The 25679-nt window shown below is 34.6% G+C and overlaps 2 protein-coding genes across 2 annotated transcripts in view; both read left to right on the top strand.

Moving 5' to 3' along the window:
- LOC128985087 (alpha-1,6-mannosyl-glycoprotein 2-beta-N-acetylglucosaminyltransferase) overlaps positions 1-3812 on the top strand; it is a 108480-nt gene extending 104668 nt beyond the window's left edge. The window contains exon 11 of the mRNA XM_054404475.1: positions 521-3812. Within this exon, the coding sequence (XP_054260450.1) occupies positions 521-743 (223 nt within the window). The 3' untranslated portion in view covers positions 744-3812. The remainder of the gene's footprint in view (positions 1-520) is intronic.
- A 6817-nt stretch (positions 3813-10629) lies between these two features.
- LOC128985063 (alpha-1,6-mannosyl-glycoprotein 2-beta-N-acetylglucosaminyltransferase-like) overlaps positions 10630-25679 on the top strand; it is a 99930-nt gene continuing 84880 nt past the window's right edge. The window contains exon 1 of the mRNA XM_054404453.1: positions 10630-10665. Within this exon, the coding sequence (XP_054260428.1) occupies positions 10642-10665 (24 nt within the window). The 5' untranslated portion in view covers positions 10630-10641. The remainder of the gene's footprint in view (positions 10666-25679) is intronic.

Genomic DNA, 25679 nt, shown 5'->3' with positions numbered 1-25679 from the left:
CTTTGAACCTTCCTTCAAGTGCAAAGTGGAGGGCACTGCTAGTTAAAGCCATAATTTTTCATAGAACCGTAAGAATAGTCTTACCAAGAGAAAACACTTTAAATTGTGCAGTTAACTATTTAGTCTGATTGTATATTTGATCAAGTAGAATATTAAATCAAATTAAATGCTATTTAGGTTAATTCAATTTGTAGAAATTGTGTCTTGCCGATTTAAGTTAATTACACTCCTAGACAGTGTATTTTGTTTATTTTAGTACCTTGACAGAGTGAGATGTTAGTAATTGCAGTACTAATTCAACTTATTCTCTTAATAATGATAATAAAAAAATAATATTTCAAAATAATTATCTCTTATTGAATAACTACCCTTAATCCCCCTGTTTCCAAAAATACATATAGCACTGCATCAACAATTTTCCTTCATTTGAGTTATCAGTTTCTGTCAACCACTTTGACGTGAAATATAATCCGATATTCAAGGGTCTTCCATTTTACAATATGTTTTGTTTTCCCTACAGTGGTGTTCATCACAAGAAGACCAACTGTGAGAGCACAGGTGTAATATCTAAGGTGCAGAAGGTGCTTGCCAATGCTGCCCGTCATCTTTACCCAACACATCTCACTTTGACATTCACCAGTGGCACCAAGAAACACAAGCTACGCAAGGGTAACGGAGGCTGGGGTGATGTCAGGGACCATCAACTCTGTATTAACATGACCCTCACTCCACCAGCCAGATAGAGGACAGTTAGTTACCAGTTCAGTGATTTTATGTTGTAAACATTGTCATTGTTTTAAATTTTAACTTTTAATCTTGTGTCAAATAATAATTTGACCCTAAAACTACATTTTTACTGGAATAACTTAGAGACATCTTGAACAAGTTGATGAAACAACAACGAACTCGTGCTAGCTTTAGACTTGCTCATGCATGTCCTGATAAACGTGTTAATTGGATGTAGAAAACCCAAGTAGTCAATGTTGCAGTGGAGAATGAAAGAACTGGCATAATGTTTTTATATTCTTAGCTATGTACAACATTTTCTTTAGACTCGGTTGGAATTTGTTTTGCATCCTTAAATTTGTTTAGATATTTATTTAGTAGATTGAGTTATTTTTGAACAACATTATGTTTTTAACTTTTTGCTCTAAAATAAACTTAATAGTATTTATTTAGTCGTTGCTTGTTATTTTTTTAAAGGTATTTTTCTAGTTTCCTATAATTTGGCAAAAATATTTTTTGTCGTAAACCTTGAGATAAGTATTAATTATTAAAAACTATATTTTTCATGAGTTAACACTCTATACAAGTAAACAATGTCACTTAATACAGTAGAACCCCGGTTAACTGAAATAAAGGGGAGAGAGCCGTTTCGGATAACCAATATTTTGGTTAACACGTCATATGCCAAAAATAGCCTATGTATTACCACAGTGTGTAGGAAAAATTAATTTAATCAATATCTATAATAATACAGTGTTTTATTTCAGCTGCAAAAATGTTATAATGGGTTAAACATATTTTCAACTAAACCACTGAAGTTACTAAAGCATATTTTATCCCTGTATTATTTTGTGGAACCATTTTGGTTAACCTGGGTTTCGGTTGATCCGAATTCGGTTAACTGGGGTTCTACCGTACATAGTTTGTAAAATTTCAATTTTGTTATAATGAGACTTAGATTTTTCCTAAGTTTCAGTTATAAAAAAAATTATAACAAAAATATAAAATTTGTATTCCCTATAACCATTGAATAAGTTATTCCTTACTGATATTTACTATTTTACTAAGCCTAGGGAAATGTGTTCTCATTTTAAGTCTGACACTTGACTCATGTCTTGTGAACCTAATTACATTTTATATTTGTGCATTTTGTTACAATTTTATTCATGTTTTTATCAAGATTAAATTTTATAGGTTTAATAAAATTATTCCTAGAAGTTTATTTTACAGTTAATGGCTTATACAAACTAGTTAGCTAGTCGCTTAAAAGTTATTCTTGAGCCGATTATTACAATTAGTTTAACATGTCTATTTATGTCTCAGAGACTTGAGAAATACTGTGCTATGTGGATGTAGGGGGATTTATAGATTTTTATACAACTTTTGTTAGTACTATACCAGAAGTGTGGTGTTGTTCTGATCTAGTCAAATCAAGTCCTCGTGTTACCAGCTCACGGAAGCTGTGTCTTCCAAGGTGCTTAAATCAATTCTACTTCAGATTTGTTAGTTTTGGTAACTAACCTATAACTCAGATAAACTATATTTTTTGCTACAGATATAGTTATATGTAGGATTTATGCTGATGATGCTCACTTTGTGATTTAATATTATTTTAGAAGATTTATTAAGCATGAAATGCTCATCATTTAGTTAAATCTTTAAATTTAGCTTGTGATATTGACTGAACCATAATGTAAAAGAACTTTTAATTATCCCAGTAACCTATACTGGGTGTCCACAAAGTCTTGGCCTGATTTGATAGCTTTGCTGTACGAAAACCATTTGAGCCACACTTAACTTATATGCCTTGTTTTGAAGGGAATTTAATCAAGTTGTGTTTATTGAAATTGATAACACCTAAACACAGCTGATTGACAACAATACAGTTATGATTCAATACAATAACAAATCAGAAATGGTGAGTTTACAAGAGTAATAATCACAGTGTGTTTTGTTGTTTTACGAAAACCAATCCCCTATAGCAGTTTGACGACCTTCCATTTAAGTGTGAAGATTAACAGACACAATAATTGTAGAATTTGGGAGACTGACAATCCCAGGATCGTGGTTGAAAATGAAAGGGACAGTCCAAAACTAAATCTTTGGTTCGGTGTAATGCATGATGGAATCATTGGACCATTTATCTTTGCGGAAGAAAATTTGAATAGGTTTGTTTACTTGGATATGTTGGAGTTGTACTTAGTCCCCCAATTAGAAGAACTGCAACTTTTGATAATTTTCCAGCAAGACGGTGCTCCGCCTCATTGGGCTAAATATGTGATGGATTTTTTTTAATTTCCACTTCCCCGGACGCTGGATTGGGCGTGATGGCCCGACGAAATGGCCACCTCGTTCCCCCGATGTAACCCTCGAGGATTTCTTTTTGTGGGGATTTGTCAAGGACACTGTCTATTCTTCCTAGTTTCCTAATTTACACACACTGCGGGAGAGATTCAGAAATTCTGTGATGTCTGTATCCCAGGATATGCTGACTAAAACCTGGGACAAACTGAAAAGACGGATATAAGATCTGCAGGCCACTGGAGGCCTACAAGTATACTTAATTGTGTTACGTTTGTACATAGTTATAAAATCTTAAGAAGTTGCCTGTTGTATCTGTAAATGAATCTTTATCCTACTCTCACTGGTTTTCATACTATGCGGTTTCCTTATCAGACCAAGACTTTGTAGACACCCTGTATTATATTAAATGTCCAGTGATCCACAAGCTACCATTTACCAATGTAGATTTAGTTACTGTTTGTTGATTTATAAGAATCAGATAATCTACCAATACTACATTAAAAACTGTCTAATTTGAAAAAAATCTCATCTTTGCATTCCTCTACAATTTGTGGGTCCTGGACATTTCCTTTGAAATTTTTACATATTTATGTTAGTACTATGTGATGTTTTACCTACCAGAAAGTAGTTGGAAAGTAATGATTGTTCTATTAGTCTAGTCTGCATTTACTTATTAGTTTTTTCTTATTTCATAAGTCGTCAGAAAGTGCATCTGTATAGTGTAAACTATGTGTGTACTTGTGTGAACGGGAATGTAAATATATATGTAGGTTTGTATAAAAGTATGTGCATTTTTAGTTAGGTACCTATACTTTCCTGATTTTAAACCCAATCGTTTTATAACTTTTGTTTAATGTGGGAGGTAATACAAATTATGAGAAAAATTTTTGCACATACCTTTCAGTAAGAAAATCCAACACTGGAGGGTAAACAGGGGGATTGAAATAGTAAAAATAGTTGAAATAGTTGGATTAAAATAGTAGGTGATAAAGTACAATTAGTAATTGTACTTCGCAAAGTTGCTACTTAGCAAAGTACTCGACGGATTTTCATTATTTGTGTGTTGAAAGAAAGATAATTTTGAGAACTAGGGAATGTCGAAGCCATAATTTTAGTTTAGGGTCCCAGTTTTTTTTAAATTAAGTTTTAATTTTTAAAAAGTCTTCTAGCAGCCGACGCTAAGATTTTAAACTAGCTTTTGGCATAAAATAATTTGCTTAACATAACATCTGTAAACATTCAGCTTTTGTGTCACAAATTCAGCATTTGGATAAAAATGTAAAGACATACATAGGGTTGACTTATTTATACTATGTGTAATGCTAATCATTGATACGTTCAATTCTTCTGTAAGAGGATGACAGATATGATTTAGATGGATGAGATTTAGTGAGTCGGTGGCTCATTCGGTAGCGTCGCGGACTTCGGGCCCAAGGCAGTAGTGTCGTGGGTTCGAATCCTGGTCACTGCCGATAACATTTTATCAGTACAGTTCACCTTTGTACTGTACCGGCTCACTGCTTGCTTTGCTGTAAACGATCCACGCACGGGCGCTTAGTCTATGTGGACGGGCAAATGCAAGGTTAAAAGAGGCCGCCAACCTTTAAAAAAAAAAAAAGATTTATTAATTATACATAGTAAAGTACTTGGATGTTCAAATAATTTTTTTAAACAATCTTTGTAATCTTCGATTTGTTTTAGAGCAATATAATTTGTTTTAACTAACAGCTGGTTAAATATAAACTATGGAACTATGAGGTTATTTTATTTACTCTTATTTTGTCATTGATTATAGGAAATAAGTAAGATTCGTAGAGATAATTAGACCACAGTGTAAACCACAGTTTTAACCAAAATTAATTAAAACACAGTACAAATCGAGACTCTGTACACGAGTCTGAATAAAAAAGGATAAATACAAATTATTTTACTGCTACACTTTTCAAGGAAAGATTAAAAAAATAACAATGTTTACATGTTTTAATTCTTCATGGTCGCTTTTTGTTTACAATTAATGTTTGTCTGCTTTAACTTGGATTAGGCCCGGAAATACGGTATTGATGTCATAAAAAGAAGATCAAGAATAATCAGGAATTACGATTTTAAATTACCACCACAACCTCAGCCGGGTTTTATACAAAGATAAACAGATGGATGACATAGATTGAACACAACGTCAACATTGACCTAGGATACTGCAATTAGACGGGTACGCGTCTAATTGGCACCACGTCAGATTGGCATAGCTCCTAGAGGTGCCAATCAGTCGTAACAGTACACGACAGATTGGAACCTCGAGAAATGAGTGGTGCCAATCTGTCGTGGTGACAAGCTGACTGCGGCCTCAGAGGTGCCAATCAGTCGTAACAGTATACGACAGATTGGCACCCCTGCCCTCAATAGACCCACCTTTTCGTTTTACTTACTAGTCTGATGTTTGAAAACAGAAACGTGTCAAGATGCATGTCAATTAATGCATACACATTGATAATAACATTAACTTTAACAGCACAAACCGCTTCGTAAATGGTCCATCTAATCAAAGTTACAGTTCCTCAAGTCTTTTAATATTATGCCATTAAGCTCAAGTTTATAATTTGGAAAACGTCTGATACCTACTAAAGTATTTGGCACAATTGAATGAAACCTTTTGCAGTCATGTTTCGGAAGGGGGGGAGTGCGTTAACCTGGTTAAAAAAGGTTTTTTCATTCAGAAGTTACAGCTTGTCAAAGATATGACAATTTATCATTCAGTTAACTAATATTATTTCAATGAAATGGTATTTTTTATGCATTATGGAAAATTATGATATATTTGAGATGCTGTAATTTATGACTTAATTTACCTTTTTGTAACCAAGATGCGGTTGAACGCAAGTGGGCTTGCCCTATAAAATAATTACCGGTACTTCCTTCTTGGACCAAAACTCTAAAATCAGGTAATGTAAAACTCGAGGTATGGTTACACTGAAAAAGCAAATCTTCTGAAATGGGGTTATATAGGCGTGAAATTTACGTGGATTAAAATATATAAAGCTATGGAAATTGAAAGTGGTCGCTAGGATGGAGTTTCTGCCTCATATCAGGACTTTGAGAGAAAATACTTTTAAACACTTTCTTAGTACGCATCTAGATATAGGCTACATGCCATGATGTCGTGTTAGTTAAGCAGTTTGTAACTCGAGACCGGCTGGATCTTTTTAATGATTTATGATTTATTGGATTCGTCTTTAACCCGATTAACTCATTCATCTTCAGTTCAGTATTTAAATTTAGGGCTAAGCCCCACATATGTATGTTTTGCGTATGAAGAAAAATATGATGGATTTTGACCATATGCATACATTAATTTAAACATTTTCGAAACAGCTGATTATACATTTGACAGGTAATGTAATTGAAAGTCATTTTCAGCTGTTTTATGTTGTCTGTGATTGTTTTGAAAAGGCTTATAAAGGTTTCCGGTTGATTTGGTTTTTTTTTACTTTTATGGGGTACAAAGTTCGCCGGGTCATCTAGTTTGTAATGTACAGTTCGCTCAATGTTTCTGTAAACATAAGAAACAATAAAATACGTTTTATATTCATTGTTTTTTGTGTTAACATTAACAATTTGCATGTGTTTTCCTAGTAGGCCTACGCTTTATTTAAGGGATCTTGATCAACAGTAATAACAAAAACTAGTCGAAATCAAAATACTACTGAGCAAGGCTTGGTCCTAACAGTACTTTACAAATATTAGGATTGAGAAACAGATGGCGTGGTGTAGTTAACTGAACTGTCATTAATAACAAACGACCCCTAGATGCGCAGCGGTTTAGATGCGCTGCAGCTTTTGTCCAGGTCCCAAAACGCAGCTGCCGTGAGTGGTTTCCTAGACTGTGTCTAATACACATGGTTGGTGCGTAACATAAGTTCACGGGAGAAATTACTAGTGGCTACTATGATGTTATACGATGATTTAGATAATGAAATGTATGCTTTGGTATTAAAAGTTTTGAAGAAGTGTAAGCGGTGAAAAGTACATGATTAGGAACTGTACGTGGCCCTCCCAGAAGTTTTAACCGTAGTATGTATTGAAGCAAACATGTCAATTTACAGTAAAATGTAAACAATAAATTTTAATTAACCTCTCCAACTTTGATTTTACTGTTATTATATTTAGGCCTACCTATTCGGAATTTACCGAATTGACGAAATATTATATAATTTACGAGTATAACGGCAATAAGAATTTCATACTTATACGCCAACCCCGTAAGAAGGACGGGTACTCTGCTATTAATTAATATAGGATTACTAGCAGAATACCTGTCCTTCGTACGGGGTTGGCATGTAAGTATAAAATGCTTATTGCAGTAATGGGAGAGGAGACGGTTTAAGAATTTTTTTTTATTTATACGGTATCCTGTAGTGTAGCACACATCTACCATAGCCCTAATGCTCTACCACTGCACCTAAACCATTGAAAAAGTAAAGTTTTCATTGTGTACCACAACTTTTTGTTGCTACAGTAGTTGGTTTAGATTCGGTGTTGTCATAAATGCAAAAAACATAATAGTGATATGGTAAGCCTAATATCGTTTTAATGCTATGTAATATCATAGAACCAACTTGTGCAGTTGAAACGGCTGACAAAATTCTTTAATTCCTTTAAATATGAATACTCATAAGTTTAACATTGGAAACTCGAGAGCCACTGGGGCGGAGCCCGAAAGGGGTTTTTTAGGTCAGAATATGTCTAAGGGCCTATACGTTAATCGGGAATGTCAGCTATCATCATACCAAATTTCAAATTTGTCGGTTTAGTATTTTTTGCGTTTACTTGTCAGAAAGATCCATCCATCCATCCATAAATACAAAGGCCAAAGGCCTACATACATCCAAACTTTCTTACTTATAAAATTAGTAGGGTAAGTAAACTGTTGTAATATTGCTTGTTTATGGATATATGTTTATCAAACTTGGCTAATTGATTTTTTTTATTATACTAAGCTAATAATATTTTCCAAAAAATCACACTTCGTTACCCTCCCTGTAGCAGCAAACCTAGGTACTCGTTAAACCTAATCTTATTGAATTGGATTTAATTGAAAAAAGTTACACAAATGTAAATTTGCTTAGGCTGCAGGTTTGCTGCGGTGAGGGTATTATGGAATTGTAATTTATTTAGAAAGAAGACTTTGTGGTTATACATGATTAACTTTAATTTATATAAGATACTAAATAAATCAATCCCGTTGGTCACAATAAGTAGCGCCGGTCGTTTGTTAATTGACTGGCGCTACTGCAACCAGCGCTACTAATGTATTTGCTAGCAGCTATACCCGTGCCTTGCAACAGGGTCAGTATGTAATAGAGACAAAGTTGGTTCTTTGAAAATGCCAAACGGTTTCACTCCTACCGTTTAGTTTAGAAACAAAATTCAACTCTATTACTTAACTTTATAATACTACGTTTTTGTTAACTCATACTGTGAATACTTATTTAGGCTACCTACGATACTAAACCAATGATAGATTGTAAGGTATGATAAAAGAATGTGTTAAATGGTTTGCACTGTAAAGGAAAAGCTTTCACAATAGTTCCAAACCTGACAATAGGGAAATTTTCTAACATGTGTTAGTGAAATTATAATCAGGCAAATGGGAATTCGTTCAGTCTATAGGTTTTCTGCGGCAGGGGGATTATATAACTGTTTACAAACAAATAAATCAAAAGAATAATAAACCTCATAAAACTCAGGATAAGGGCCTAGGTTGATGGCATTATAGAATACGAATTATTTCTTATATCCATGAATGATTTCATTTATAAAGAATTATTCCCTATAAATTATTATTACAACATTTCACAAGTATTAGAACAGACTCAGTATAATAGATCATATAAACGTAAACAAATGAAGTAACTAAAATAATCCTACTAATGAAATTACATTAACATATGGTTTGACAGCTCCATTTAAGTAATGTTAAATAATGTTTACATTCGGGCTAGTGACATCATTATTTTAAATTTATAATCCTTACCCTCTCTGTTCTAATATTCATGCAGTATTTAATATGTTTGAACCAGCTGTGTGGAATTGTGAAATCAAAATTAATTTGACAGTTAGTTATTCTGCTTGTTTACATTTTTAAACTTTTTAGGTTCGTTCTTTGTTACCATGGATACCATCAATCAATGTTTACTTTTAAATCTCTCACCTCAACTTTTTGAAAGCCCACGGGGCAGAGCCCTAGGACAATATCGAATCGGGAATAGTTCTATATGTATCCTCGGAGCTGTAGCTTCAATTGTGTGCAATTTGAGCCCAGTCGGTTCAGTAGTTTTTGAGATTATCTCATACAAACACACACACACACACACACACACACACACACACACACACAGACACCACCTCTTCTTTATAATATTATAGATAGACTAGCTGACCCGGCGAACTTCGTATCGCCTAAGTTATAGGTTTCCCCTAAGACAGACCGATGGAAAGAAAGTACCGTTACGTTTAATTTTCAAGATGATCTCGTTCGCATCGTTCAATCACGTCCTGGTTGAAGTTCGTTCGCTACGCTCACTCACCTTTGGGTTGGAGCTCGTTCGCTACGCTCACTCACCTTTAGGTTGGAGCTCGTTTGCTGCGCTAACTTGCCTTCAGGTTAGCTCGTTCGCTACGCTAACTCGCCTCCAGGTTGAAGTTCGTTCGCTACGCTCACTCACCTTTTGGTTGCAAATTAGCTGTTGTCATAAATGTAAAAGAAATAATAGTGCTGCACCCTGTTGGTAATCCTTGTAACTTTAATGCTATTGAACATCATAGAACAGAACCAACTTGTTTAATTGAAACAGCTGTTAAGATTCATTAATTCCATTTCTCATAAGGTTAACATGGGAAACTCCAGAGCCACTGGGGCGGAGCCCTTTTAAGAATTTCGAAACGGGAAATAGTTTACGTCCGATTCGCATACCTACAGAATTTACACACCAAATTTCATAACGATCGGTGAAGTCGTTCCGGAGGAGTTTGCAGACAAACACTGTGACACGAGAATTTTATATATTAGATAGATAGATTACTAAGATGTTCCGGGGTTCTTAAAATAATTATGGGCGCTCTTATATTTGGGAGTTGCTGTTATGCTGGCTTGAAAAGAATATTTGTCAACATTAGGTTTATTTACAAATTACGAATATGTGAGGACAAATTAATTGTAGGGAACATTTAATAAGGGATCTATATAATTAATACGCTACATGAAAGTTTGTCGGTTGAACTCCTCCGCCATTTCTTAACCGATTTTATCCATTGACGTCTCATTGGAAAGAGCGTGTCGCGTAGATTTGCAAACTGACCTTATATTTTTGAAAATGTCCCTTGGGCTCTGCCCCAGTGGCTTTGAAAGTTCCCATGTTATCCTTATGAAGAACATAATTGTTTACATTTTGATCAGCTGTATAATTTTATTGCTGTTATTTACTTTTCAATTCAATGAAACACATTGAGTACATTTATTTACTATTTGAGTTTGTGTAAACATAACCCCCAAGACGGATCGTGTTAGTATGGTTGTATCTTAAATGTGTGTATTTATCGTTGTTTTGTATCGCTATGATGGATTGTGTTAGCATGATTGTAACTTAAATTTGTGCATTTATCGTTGTTTTGTGTAGCTATAATTTGTTTATTAATTGTTGTTTATTTCTTTTAAATGTCTCCGACGCAACGACAACGAAACATAGACAGGAGGCGTAATCGTGATAACGACCTCAACTACAGAACAGTGGCGCGTAATAGGCTTAACTCATCACAGTCACAGTGTTGGTATATATCTGGTTTTTATAGACTTTATGAAAGCCTTCGACTCTATTAAAAGGGACCAAATCTGGAGAGGATTGACAAGATTAGGAATCCCTGGAAAAATAATTAACCTAATCAAAGAAATGTACAAGAACTACAGTTGTAAAATTATACACAATGGACATTTAAGCAACCCGATAGAGGTAAAGCTAGGGGTGAGGCAAGGTTGTGTCTTGTCACCAACCCTCTTCCTGGTTGTGTTGGACCAGGTGTTGAGGAACATAAGTAGGAGAGAAGCAAAGGGTATTTCCTGGGGTCTACAGCAAAAGCTTGAAGAACTTGCATTTGCAGATGACATCTGTTTCTTAGCCCACAAATTCAAAGATATGGAAGGAAAACTTGCAGATCTTGAAAAAGAAGAGAAAGCTACAGGGTTGAAAGTCAATGTCCAAAAGACAAAATCAATGAGGATCAATCCAGTAAATAACAATACGTTTAAAATGGCTGGAGAAGAGATAGAGGAAGTGGATTCTTTTACCTATTTAGGGAGTGTGTTGACAAAAAATGGAGGGGCAGATGATGATGTAGTGGCCCGAATCAAGAAGGCAAATGCTGCATTTGTTCAACTATACCCAGTTTGGAGAGCTAGGGAAGTATCAACCAGAACAAAGTTAAGAATATTTAACACCAACGTAAAGTCAGTTTTACTTTATGGATGTGAAACGTGGAAAGTCTCTCTAGCAATCACAAACAAGCTACAGGTATTCGTGAACCGGTGCTTAAGAAGAATCTTAAGAATCTATTGGCCAGAAGTAATCTCTAATAAAGATTTGTGGACAGCCGCCAAAGAGGATCCCATAGATATACAAATTAAAAAACGAAAATGGCAATGGATAGGACACACTCTGCGCAAAGATCAAGACGCCGTAGAAAAACAGGCCTTGAGCTGGAATCCCCAGGGACAGAGGAGGAGAGGAAGACCGAGAAAAACATGGAGAAGAACAATTGAAGCCGAAATCAGAGAGGCGGGTAAGAGCTGGAGAGAAGTTAAGGCATTGGCTGCTAATCGTGTCCGTTGGCGCTGTTTCGTAGAGGCCCTATGCTCCGCCAAGGAGTGACAGGAAATAAGTCAAGTAAGTCAAGTCATCACAGTCTGAACCTGAACCTGGACAACTTTAACTATTTGGTAACAAATGCGCCCTTACACTACCCCAAAACGACTTTTCGTTCTCAATTGGCCCTCTATTAATGACCTGTGTTGCCTGTACAGCGAGGCATTTAGAGAAGGAGAGAACCGTCCGGAATGCTTTAGGTTTATCAATAACGAAGATAACCAGGGTCTGACCCAGACAGCACACTTTCTCCTCAGGACATCCCACGGATATTGCGACAGGATATGCAAGATATCCCATAGTAGTCCTATGGTCAACCTGGGATATCTCAGGATATCCACAGGAATGCGTAATGTCCCCGCCCGGGGATGTCCTACGGATAAGCTCACAGCATATCCGTGGGACATCCGAGGTCATCCCAGGGTAGTCCTCAGGACATTCTCAGGACATATGGGACTACTATGGGATGTCCCTGGGATAAAGTGTGGTCTGGGCCTGAACATAAAAAACACAAAATAATATAGATTTAGTATGAAAAGCTTAATTATCAGTTGAGTAAATTGATTAAATAGTCAATAAACACAAATTTTTAAGAAAAAAACGAGAAAAAAGTTTTCTACCCAGACGGGTCTCGAACCTGGTACCTTCGCCTTATGAGCCTCATACCTTACCTCCTGAGCTATCTGCGCTTGATGATTTATGAGTGTTTTCAAGTTGTCAAAGAGTAGCCGACAGTTGCAATGGTCGCAATACTTAAAATATTTTTGATACTAAAGTATATAACATGAATCTGATTAGGCCTCAAGTAGTTAAATTGTTTTTCTGGTAGATGGAGAGGATACTGGTATTTGAATATAGATTATTTAATTACCATTAGATTAGCACTGTTATAATTGATTGTTATATGATTAAAATTAGTTTTAGATTATTTTATTAATTTAAAGTTATAATTAAATACACGTTTCACACAACTATGATAGAACTCTAGTTTTCCTGAACTCAGTGGTAGTAATATGTCAGTAAAGTAAAGTCAGCCCTTGCTAGCCACAGCATTAACAAGACATATTTTCAATTTGGGAAAACTTAAAACTCTTAAAACAAATTATAAAACCTCAAAATCTTAATGCGTGGGAATCTTATTTTATAGAGAGAAAAAAAAACAGACCAAAATTATTTGTTAAATAATGAAGACGGCCCAATTATAAACTCGGAATTACTGAAAATAATTACATCAAGAAAAACACTGTAATATATCCAAAATTCAAAAGATTATTTTTTCTAATATTATTTTTTATTTTTCCCATATAATTTAAATTATCTGTTTAAACTTTGTTTAAAATTAATTTATTAAGTAAATATTTACTTTTTGTACTAGTGTAAACACAGCCTGAAGATGGAAACCTAGTTTCTGAAAGCGCTAGTGAATAAAACAAATTATTATCTATTGGCCTTATTGAACATTTAAATTTGGGTATACATTTCATCAGTGGTAGTAGTTTATTCTTCAGTTTGTTACCGGGACATTACGGGACATTACAGGATATCCAGTGGATTTTGTACATATCCCGGGATGTCATGGGACATTCTGGGATATCCTATGGCATTCGTACATATCCCGGGACTTTACAGGATATCCTGATGTTAACTTACAAATCCCGGGACATTACGGTATATTGTAGGATATCCTGTGGATTTTGTACTCATCCCGGGATTTTGCGGGATATCCTGAGGCTAGCGTACATACCCCGAGACATTCTCAGGACATATGGGACTACTATGGGATGTCCCTGGGATAAAGTGTGCTGTCTGGGGAGTTACACAACGGTAATATTTGAGTTGACTCTTTTAAACTCATTGTAAATATGACTGTTATTAATTCTGAAATAACTCCTTTAATACTTTGTAATTGCTCGAATTCGAGCAACATGTACACTAGTTAAATATTAAAATGATACATTATGGGGAAATTAACACTACCTAACGAATGATATGAAATGTAATACTATAAAAATTTTAATTGTATGACCAACGTACTTCCATAATATGTCATTTTAAGAGACAAATTCAATCGATTTTTTGTTGTTGTTGGGGAATTTTGCCATCTGGACAACATTTATTTCCGAATCCATTGCACAAGACTTGTCTAAAACGCAGCGTAACTCAGATTTGACTAAACTTTATAAGACAAGTGTGCTGAGTCTTAGATGCGCACACGCAGCGGCATCTATTACGCGTCTAGGAAACCACAGCCTTCATGGCTCAAGGGTCACAGCACTGACGCTAGTTTTTATTTATGGTGTCGCGAAGTTTGCGTACAGCGAAATTTGCGTACAGCTGGAATTTAGCAAAGACTGCGTACACCCCCGCCAGGTTGATGTTTGACGAGGGTGATATAAGACCTGACCCTTGAGTAAGTGGAATTTGATAGGCGAAGTTTGCGTACACCACCAAGAACCACACTACACCTTGGTGTTGACTATAAACATTTGACTTAAGTAACAGATCAGTTCTTGCCGATTACATAAAACTGATACAAAAGAAAGTATCGAGCTTTGAAATTACTATGTAGATTAATAAATATTGTGTAGATGTAACCGCCACTCATACATTACTAGACAGGTTTGTCTTATGCCACAAATATATGGAAATGTATAAAGTGGTCTTTCGGCCTTAACAGTTTTATTCCTATTTCCAGTTCTGATTTTGTACATACTTAGCGGCTACTATTTCAATCAAAGTTAATAGTAATGTACGCTAATACAGTTTTTAAATTAAAATGATTTATATTCGTCAGTAATGCTAGGTTTAACACACTTGTACATAGTTAAATATAGTAACTCAGTTTGTGGATCGCTTTCAAACTTGAAGCTATGTGTCCAGTGTCTTGGTATTGTTTGGATATTCATTCGATTCTTTTGTCCAGCATATATATAGTGACCAGAAATCATAACATACCCAAAATAAAGTACCTCCTAACTAATAATGTTTAATGGTAGTTTAAAGTTATTATCTGAAGTAACATTGATTGAAAACTACATTTGTATGTGTTAAAAAATATGGTAATTATATCAATCACGGACGTGTCGCGAAAAAATGTTTTTGTTCACTATTCTTATGCTAAATTACGTCCTGAATTCAAAGATGATTGTCATTTTCGTCGGAAAAGCACCGTTTTCCCGGAAAAGCGGAAAAACGGAAAAAACAAAAATTTTGCGGAAATGGCAGTGGCGGCGATAGCGGGCCCGTGAGCCTTGACCGGGATTTTCGGTAAATTTTACCGGCACACGGGCCCGCGATAGTGTGACAGGCTCAGCCACACGGGTCCCCTATCATAACAATATTTATTTGAAAATTAAAATAGGCTACGTTTTTTTATGATGAAAATTTTTTCAAATCTATAGTTCAAGTAGTTTACAACAACTAAACTAACACTATTACTTGACCGATCGATATAAATTATCTATAGATCAAGATGGCTCCGCCAAGAAACAAGTCACTAAAATGTGGCTCATGTAACAAAATCATTAATTTAAAATCTGACAAAATCCAATGTAGTGGTGAATGTAAATATATGTTTCATTTAAATTGTACCAGTTTATCAAAATCAAACTTTGTGGGAAATTGTTCTCAAATTGATTGGAAGTGTGATATATGCTCCGTCGCTGAAAGTAACGTGAGTAACAACACAGACAATTCGGTAGCTTACGACACCAACTCAATTGTCAACCATATCTGCCCTTGTTCAGAGAAAATTGAATATTTGATATCAAAAATCAATGAACTATCTCAAAACAACTCAGAAATTAAAGCAGAAATTTCCGAAATTAAAATAGAAAATGTAAGGTTAAAAACTGCTTTGTCTAATCAGGCAGAGGCTGTCAGTGATCTTATGTTAAAAGATAGTAACACTTTTGCAAGTGTTTTGAGAAATAAATCTAAAATGATTGCTAATAGTGAAAAATTTATAGACTCATCTAAATCTTCAAATGACAAATCAAGGAATATTATTCACAATCATAAAGACAATTCTAATTATAATCTTAGTAGTTGTCATCAGTCTGTCAATAATTCGACTACTTTGCCCGTGTCGTCTGCCGCCAAAAGTTCTGCTAGTTTTCCTGCGACGTCTGCTCCTGTAGTAGACAAGCGAAACAGCGAAACTGTTACGCCTGCCAAACAAAAAACATCAGTGAAGAGGAATGGTGGAAAACGTCAAACTGAACTGTCAAAACCGTATAAACATAACCCTAACCTACCAACTACAACAAGTACATGTGCAGTTAACACTAATGGTCTTAAGGTGTACAAACAAATACAAAGTTCTGGAAAACAACATTTTAATAACGAAAATTCTATCACAGGTTCTGCCAATACTAGCAACAAACTAAAAACTGTCAACAAATACAGGTATTTATTTATCTCAAGGCTGGCTACAGACGTTGACTGTGACACAGTTAATAAATATATAAGTGATGAAATTAGTGGTGATTATAAAGTCACACAAATGAGGAACAGATTCCCAGGCTATCGAACATTTAAGGTAGGGGTTCCTGCTCACTTGTGGGACAAAATATATTTGCCTGAGTTCTGGCCTACTGGGGCATATATAAATGCCTTCAGGTTTGCTAAAAAAGCAACAAGCACTGTTAAGCACCAGGAAATTTTTTTAGAAACTCCCCCCGACTCTGTAGATTTAACGTAGAGTCTGAAGTGTGTCAGATAACTCTGACACACAACTCTCTTCGCATAACAAAGCGATTGGGAACTCCTCTAACATTTGCTTGCCCCAGTCATCTAATAAAACACTATCTAGGTCAGCTAAAAAATTAAACATCCTCCTGTGGAATATTCAATCTATTACCAACAAACTAGATTATCTACGATTGCTTGGGTATGACAGTAGTGTGGATGTGATTTGTTTGACTGAACACTGGGTCTCGCAAAATGATATTAATAGCTTAAGCCTAAGAGGCTACTTAGTTGCAACCTCTTTTGCTAGATCAATGTCTAAACATGGTGGGTCTGCTATACTTGTAAAAGAGAACCTAGACTTTATAATTTACGATAAGTTAAATTTGAGTATATTAGTGGAAGAACTCACGTTTGAAGCCTCAGCGGTGTACATCGTTAAGTACAAAACAGTGATTGTAAACTTCTACAGACCACCCTCAGGTAATGTTTCTTTATTTCTGGATAAACTGCATGATGTATTCTCAACTATGCATGGTGTGAAACTTGACTTCTTTTGCACAGGTGATTTTAACATAGACTTCCTGTCTGACAGCATTGAAGTCCGGGAACTTAAAAACCTAATATCTAGTTTTGGTCTTCACACTGCAATTAATGAAATCACTAGGCCTAATGTTGCAGCTGGAAGTGTAAACAAAGGTACCTGCTTGGACAATATTGTGACCTCAGTACACCCAGATAGATGGGAAGCCTCAGTTATACACACTCCTGTCTCAGATCATAATGCGGCCTTTCTGTCAATGAACATTGAGTCATATTCTAAATCTAATCCAATTTCTTTACCGAGAAAAGTTACTAGGAAATTAAATCCTCAGAATTCTTTAACATTTTTATCTAACCTTGGCCAGTTGAATTGGTTTGAACTGTATGACCATAGCCTAGACTTAAATGCTAAATTCAAAGTGTTTTTTGACAAACTGTTGTGGGCCTTAAATAGTTCGATTCCTTTGAAAACTGTCGGTTCTAACAACAAACCTAACAAAAGGTGGTATCATCAAGGACTTGTAAAAATGAAAAATGAGCTGGACCGGCTATATTTTTTGTTTTGTAATGCAGGGACTGCTGAAATTAAAACTAAGTACAACTCATTAAAGTTGCAGTACCGCAAAGAAATCAAGAAAGCCAAACTTGACCATAACAACAGTTTATTGCAAAACTCTAGTAATATTTCTAAAACATCCTGGTCAATCATTAATGAATTAAGCAACTGTAACAGTAAGCCTTTGTCTATTCCTGACTGCCTAACTGCCGATGGACTGAACTCTTACTTTGTCGACTGTGTTGAAAACCTGAGAAGTAATGTTCCCGCCTCTTCTAATGGTCCTGAGCAATATCTAAGTAATTTGACATCTTGCAACGTTCTTCCGACTATTGAGGACAACAATGCTTTTAGGCTTGAACTATTTACTGTAGAAGAGGTGTATGCAGCCATCAACAGTCTTAACAATAGCTCTTGTTTAGATATTTACGGAATTAATGTCCCCATCTTGAAGTTAGCTTCTAGTTACATAAGTGAAGTTTTGACATACCTATTTAATCTCTGTATAACACAAGGTTGCTACCCAAACAAGTTCAAGATTTCTAAGGTTATACCAGTCCATAAAAAGGGGCCTAAAAATGTTATTGCTAACTATAGGCCTATATCTATTATCCCTGCAGTGTCGAAGGTCTTGGAACATCTCGTACATCGTAGATTTTCTCAGTATCTTGAGGATAGTAACCTTTTAGCAAGTAGTCAGTTTGGCTTTAGGCCCAAACACAGCACTGTCCAAGCAACCCAGGCACTGATATCAAATTGCTTTCAAAGTTTAGAGGCCAAAAGTGGCATAGTGTTTAGATCGTACGACATGTCTAAGGCCTTTGACACAGTGGCTCATGATCTCCTTGTGGATAAGCTTTCTTGCTATAACCTTGATGCAGTTTTGGTTAAGTTCTTTCAATCTTATCTAAGTGACAGATGGCAAAAAGTCTATCTAAACGGCACTTATTCTAGCCCTGTTCGAGTGCCCCACGGAGTGCCCCAAGGCTCTATATTGGGCCCTACCCTGTTTATACTGTATATAAATGACTTACCTTGTAATATTAATGACTTATCTGTAAAAAGCTTTCTTTTTGCTGATGACTTGGCCTTGTGTGTACGGGGTAACTCTTTGAATGACGTTACAGATACATTGGATACAAAATCTGCTGTTATTAATGACTGGTGTAATGCAAACAAGTTATGTCTTAATGCTGATAAGACTCAAGACCTAACTATTAGTCTTAGCAGTAATGGTAATGATGTAAACACTCTGAAGTTTTTGGGTTTTCACTTGCAGTCAAACTTGAAGTGGTTTTCACATGTAGATTTTGTAGCTTCTGAGATTGTAAAAGGCATATTTATGATAAGAGCACTTAGATCCACTGTTTCAGTTGATGTCCTTATTTGTATATATTATGGCCACATTCATAGCTATTTGTCCTATGGTACCTCACTGTGGGCCAACAGTTTTTATGCTAACAGGTTGCTCTTTACTTTACAAAAGAAGGCGGTGAGGTTAATTTGTAGTGTGAATAGAAGAACACATTGTAAGCCCCTTTTTGTGGGTCTTAACATTCTCACATTTCCATCTTTGTATGTTTTGGCAAGTTTGTTATATGTAAAAGAAAACATTTCTCACTTTGAAAAGATATCTGATGTGCACAACTACTGTACTAGATCAAAAGATAATCTGTCTACACTAAGGCATAAGTATACAGCCACTCAAAATAGTTTTGAGTACCAAGGTGTTAAAATGTACAATTTCTTGCCTGCATCCATCAAAAACCTGTGTGTTTTAAAATTCAAACATGCTATAAAAACTACTCTAACCCAGGCTTGCCTGTATAAACATGAAGAGTACTTTGGTTTAGAGTTTTAGATATTTTAGTTGCCAGAGCCATCTTGATTGTTTTGTTTTTATTTTGACGATTGTCATGAACTTTGTACATAGTTTTAACGACAATAAATCATTTCATTTCATTTCATTTCATTTCATCTACCATCCTAAGTAAAAGAATTGTCATCAGTCATGCGGGTTGCATTAACTGTCCTCGTGGACTGTGTGAAGGCGCTGTCAAAAATGGTTGCATAATAATAGGGCCGTATTTATAACCAATTTGGCCTCTGTCATCGTCACCCTCGGGGAAATGTTCTCGTCGATATCCGCGATCGCGGCAAAAGCGTAGGCCTAATCTTTCAATTTCGTGAGCGTGATCCTCACGGATATAAAAGCTTTTACTTTTAATTGTGCATTATTGTATTGAATACTGAGAAAATCGGCTCGAGCTTCATTTTCTGACTTTGTGCTTGATCTCTCAAGCTTGTAGTCCAGGCTCTGCTCGGCTCGAAAATCGACATTATAGGCCTATTATAAAAATCAACCGTTTCCAAAAAAACCCGATTTTAAACGCACTAAAAATTTTACAATGGGCCTCAGGCCAAATCAGATCGGTTCAAAATCGGGTTGTTTTGGAAACGGTTGATTTTTATAATAGGCCTATAATGTCGATTTTCGAGCCGAGTAGAGCCTGGACTACAGCAAGCTTGAGAGATCAAGCACACAGTCAGAAAATCAAGCTCGAGCCGATTTTCTCAGTATTCAATACAATAATGCACAATTAAAAGTAAAAGCTTTTATATCCGTGAGGATCACGCCCACGAAATTGAAAGATTAGGCCTACGCTTTTGCCGCGATATCGACGAGAACATTTCCCCGCGGGTGACGATGACGATGTCTTCGCGGCCGCAGATGTTCAATATTTTACCGCGATTTCGGAAGACGATAATGACGGTAGTGACTTGATATACGGGACTTGTATTAAGTGTACTGTACTGTCAATAAAGGGGTTTCAATGATTTTAATTAACTTTAATATTGAAATCATTTTTTACTTTCTCCCCCTATACCATAGTATATGGAGAAAGTATTGTTTTCGTCAAAATTTTCGAGTTTGAGTTTTGAGTGGATATATTCGTTTTGGGTCCCCCTGGACCCAAAAAAGTGGTTTTCGAAGTGATGTCTGTGTGTGTGTGTGTGTGTGTGTGTGTCTGTGTGTCTGGATGTGTACAGAGCTAGAGACTACACCTGTGGTCCGATTTCGATGAAATTTGGTATGTAGGTTCTAATCCATGGTATCTCCAGGCGTTTTTTTCATTTTTTTGAAATTTTGATTTTTAATGGGGATTTTCCCATAAAAACCCATAAAAAACCGAAAAAATCGGATTTTCTCAAAAATGGCCCGATCGATTTTGATAGAAATTTAGTATGTTGTAGCCCTTTAAATTCTGAACAAAATGGTACAAATCCCATTTCTGTAAAAATTACGGTTCAAAAGTTATGGTAAATTATGTTATTTTCCCATAAAACCCCATAAAAAACGAAAAATAGGATTTTAGACAAAAATCCGGTTTTGATTTAACATAGTATGTTATGGTTCTTATAATTTCAATAGTTTTTCATTTTTTTGAAATTTTTGTTTTTAATGGGGATTTTCCCATAAAACCCCATAAAATAACGGAAAAATAGGATTTTCCCAAAAATGGCCCGAACGACTTTTATAAAAATTTAGTATGTTATAGTCCTTTATATTCTGAACAAAATGGTACAAATCCCATTTCTGTATAAATTACGGTTCAAAAGTTATTGTAAATTATGTTATTTTCCCATAAAATAACGGAAAAATCTGATTTTCCCGAAATTGACTCGAACGATTTTGATAAAAATTTAGTATGTTATAGTCCTTTAAATTCTGAACAAAATTGTACAAATCCCTTTTTCGTATATTTACTCTCACCGCTTACACATGATAAAGGTTGTTGTCAAACTTATGGGAGAAAGTATGTGTCAGAATGCTGATACCGTTTATTTTTTTTTTTGTAAGTAACACACTGAGTTAATATGAGTAAATATGGTATGGTACATGTTATAATGACTTTTACTTTCTCCCCCTATACCATAGTATATGGAGAAAGTATTGTTTTCGTCAAAATTTTCGAGTTTGAGTTTTGAGTGGATATATTCGTTTTGGGTCCCCCTGGACCCAAAAAAGTGGTTTTCGAAGTGATGTCTGTGTGTGTGTGTGTGTGTGTGTGTGCGTGTGTGTGTGCGTGTGTGTGTGTGTCTGGATGTGTACAGAGCTAGAGACTACATCTGTGATCCGATTTCGATGAAATTTGGTATGTAGGTCCTAATCCATGGTATCTCCAGGCGTTTTTTCATTTTTTTGAAATTTTTATTTTTAATGGGGATTTTCCCATAAAACCCATAAAAAACCGGAAAAATAGGATTTTCTCAAAAATGGCCCGAACGATTTTAATAAAAATTTAGTATGTTGTAGCCCTTTAAATTCTGAATAAAATGGTACAAACCCCATATCTGTAAAAATTACGGTTAAAAAGTTATGGTCAAATATGTTATTTTCCCATAAAAACCCAAAATAGATTTTAGAAAAAAAATCCTGTTTTGATTTAACATAGTATGGTTAAAACTTATATTCTGTTATAGTCCTTACAGTTTTGATAGTTTTTTTAAATTCTTTTAGAAATTTTTTTGATGGGGATTTTCCTATAAAACCCCATAAAATAACGGGAAAATAGGATTTTCCCAAAAATGGCCCGAACGATTTTGATAAAAATGTAGTATGTTATATTCCTTTATATTCTGAACAAAATGGTACAAATCCCATTTCTGTAAAAATTACGGTTCAAAAGTTAATGTAAATTATGTCATTTTCCCATAAAACCTCCATAAAATAACAGAAAAATCTGATTTTCCCAAAAATGGCCCAAAACGATTTTGATAAAAATTTAGCATGTAATATAACATAAAACGATTTTGATAAAAATTTAGCATGTTATATTCCTTTAAATTCTGAACAAAATTGTACAAATCCCATTTCTGTATATTTACTCTCACCGCTTACACATGATAAAGGTTGTTGACAAACTTATGGGAGAAAGTATGTGTCAGATTGCTGATACCGTTTATTTTAACATTAAATTTGAACATGAGGTTAGGTTTCTCCAATACAGCATATGCAGACTCACGATAATCTGAGCCCCAATTGATCAAGCCTCTGTAGATAACCGAGCTCATAGGAAAAGTATAATAACAATTAAGCTATTAAAACCGCAAAAATTAACGTGAAAAGTTAAGTTTCTTTCTCAAGTAGCAACCAGGTAGCAGCATTATTCTTACTAACAGTTGTTCGCTCAAGCTGTTGATTACCACAAATAGTACGTTCGTCTTACGCGAAAATCTTAAGTAGCAATTGTTACATATTTTACTGTAGGTCCTGATTGTGATATTTTGTATATTCCACGAAGCACGAAATGAAAGAATCCTTATTCACTAATGCCTCATCTGATTCAAAGTACAAAGCTCAGTTAAAAAAGCATTCTATAAACATGCTTTAGGTAGCAAAAGCGTAAGTTTAATCTATATCTATACTATTATATAAAAAATCTAATGGTGTCTGTCTGTATGTGTATTACTAATAGGTGCAAAAACTACTGAACCAACTGGGCTTAAATTTTACAAAAATATAGTTACCATACCAAGGATCATTATAGGACTATTCACACTTCCATACTGACCGTGGGCTTTGCCCCTTTGGCTTTAAAAGTTCTGAGGTGAGGATTTTAAAAGTAAATATTGATTGGTCTCCATGGCTGCAATGAGAATACTCACAATGTTTACATTTGCTTTGACATTTCAATGTAAACAAGAAGAACTGCCAAATTGCATATTTCACATTTTAAGACAGCTGATCCAATGAAATTTAATATAATATTTCATACAATTATGTGGTTGGTTTATTTAATCTAAAAATTTTTTAAAGATCATTTATTCAAAAACTATGTCAATGATTATAGAAATAAAAAAATATTCTAAAAGCATTGCTGCATCAACTCAGGCTCTACTTTTGATTTTTAAGGTGTCTTAAGTGTTATGAAAATAATGTTATTGATATATTTTCATGGAAACAATAAGAAAATAACAATGTATAGATGTTTTATATGAATTTGGAGTCTACTTTAAGTAAATTCGAACTGCTTAACATGAGTTAGATTAACTTAACATAACTTTCACATCACATTGTTTTTTTTATATGTATATAGGTAAATTTAGTTATTGTGTTTAGCTAAACCATTGCTTAAATTAAACTAAAGAATATCATCAATAACTAAATTGTATATCGTTGATTTAAATACTATTATTTTATCTTAACATAGCTTTCAGTTCACATTTACTTTATTTGACAAATTTATTATTTGTGTTTTGTCACATCACTGATTAAATTAAATGAAAGGAAAATATAATAAAACTAAGCAGTACACAGTGTTCTTTTGTTTCTAAACCAATGAAATATCTGTTACTATGTTTACTTAATGGTAAGTGTGAAAATGTAAAGGCAATAGACGATGGAACTGATTAAAAGAACTGGTATGATATTAAGTTGTTTGTTGATATTTTTGTAGAGTATAATCAGAGATGCAATGAAACATATACTGTATTTGCTATTACATTTTTTTGTCCTTGTTCCTTGATGCTTTAATAATCATATTAGTTTTGTGTGCTGTCGTTAATGCTAAATTATTTGTTTAACATTTTTTATAGTACAGATATAGTTTCTTTAATATTTCAAAAGACTATTGATAAGGCACAACAATATTTCTAAAGATTATAACAGCTGACTTAGTTTTGCTAATGATTTATTGTGAGTGAAGAAACTGAAGATGGAAGAATTTGTGATTTAATATGAAGAGTGAAATTATAAAAAGTTCATTTAAATTTAAAAATTAGTATTTTTGCAACTTCAAAATTGAAATTTCAAATTTCAAAAATAAAGAAAAAGGGTATGTAACAAAGGGAGATGAAGGTAAATCATGTATGTGAAAGTTTTATTCGAAGATTTGGTAAGTTTTTCTCATATCAGCCTACACAAGATTTAAAATTAATCACCCAAAATGGTGGTATCCACTACTTACCAGATTTAAAAGTGATAACTTAAACGTTTACTAAGCACGGGAGTATTAAGGCCATAAAAGTTGAATTTTTTTTTAAAGCATTGGTGGATGTGTAACTATATTATAATGCAACAGATGTAAAGATAAAAATGTTTCTATTTTGTGTCCTCTTCCCGTTGCAAAGCACGGGTACAACAGCTAGTGACAAAATAAACTGCAATTCTAATCTCACTCTAAAAGGGCCATTACACATTCGGCGAGTTTCTTGCCGATGTTGGGCGGTTTTTGCCACTCAAGAAGTAGTTATGATTTCTTCCATACGAAAAGGGATTTGTTTGAACTAGTGTACCTGTTGCTCGAAATCGAGCAATTGTCAAGTACCGGTATTATAAAGAAGTTATTTTATAACTACAGTAATAACAGTCATAATTTTCGATGAGTTTAATATAAAAACCCGACTAAATTCTTATGTACCGGTAACTAATTGAATTAATACTCACGATTTAATAGCACTTTGAAATAGTAAAAGCTTCTTGTAAAAATATTTTAGCATTTTTTGGACCCGGCCTTATTTTTTTGTGTTTTCTACAAATGTTTCCCGACTTAAATCTGTTACCAGTAAACATTTCTTGCATGTATTTATTTGATCTGACTTTAGGTAGGTTTACTTTACCACTGTGACAACATGATGTGTATATTCTTCATGATTTTTTTTTACTTCCAAAATAAGTTCTTCCAACAAAACTGATTGACTGTTTAGATTTGTCTATAACCTCCTATATATTACAAAAATCAATATTTACTCCCAAAAAGCTGGTGAGTTTCTTTTTATATACAGCTGTTTTTGTTTTTAAATTTGTTTCCAGTGTAATTCTTATGGGGAAAATGCGACCTTTGAGAGCGTCCTCGTGCCCTTAAGGGTAAGAGTTTTTTCATTCTAAAACCTTTATGCAAAACTACGAATTGAGACAAATTATTTGACACCTCAAACGTTAGAAT

Source organism: Macrosteles quadrilineatus, unplaced genomic scaffold (genome assembly GCF_028750875.1).
Source record: "Macrosteles quadrilineatus isolate MER2022 unplaced genomic scaffold, UCM_ALF_1.0 Scaffold_1__1_contigs__length_201487025, whole genome shotgun sequence".
Lineage (NCBI taxonomy): Eukaryota > Metazoa > Arthropoda > Insecta > Hemiptera > Cicadellidae > Macrosteles > Macrosteles quadrilineatus.
This window is presented reverse-complemented; position numbering and strand designations above follow the sequence as displayed.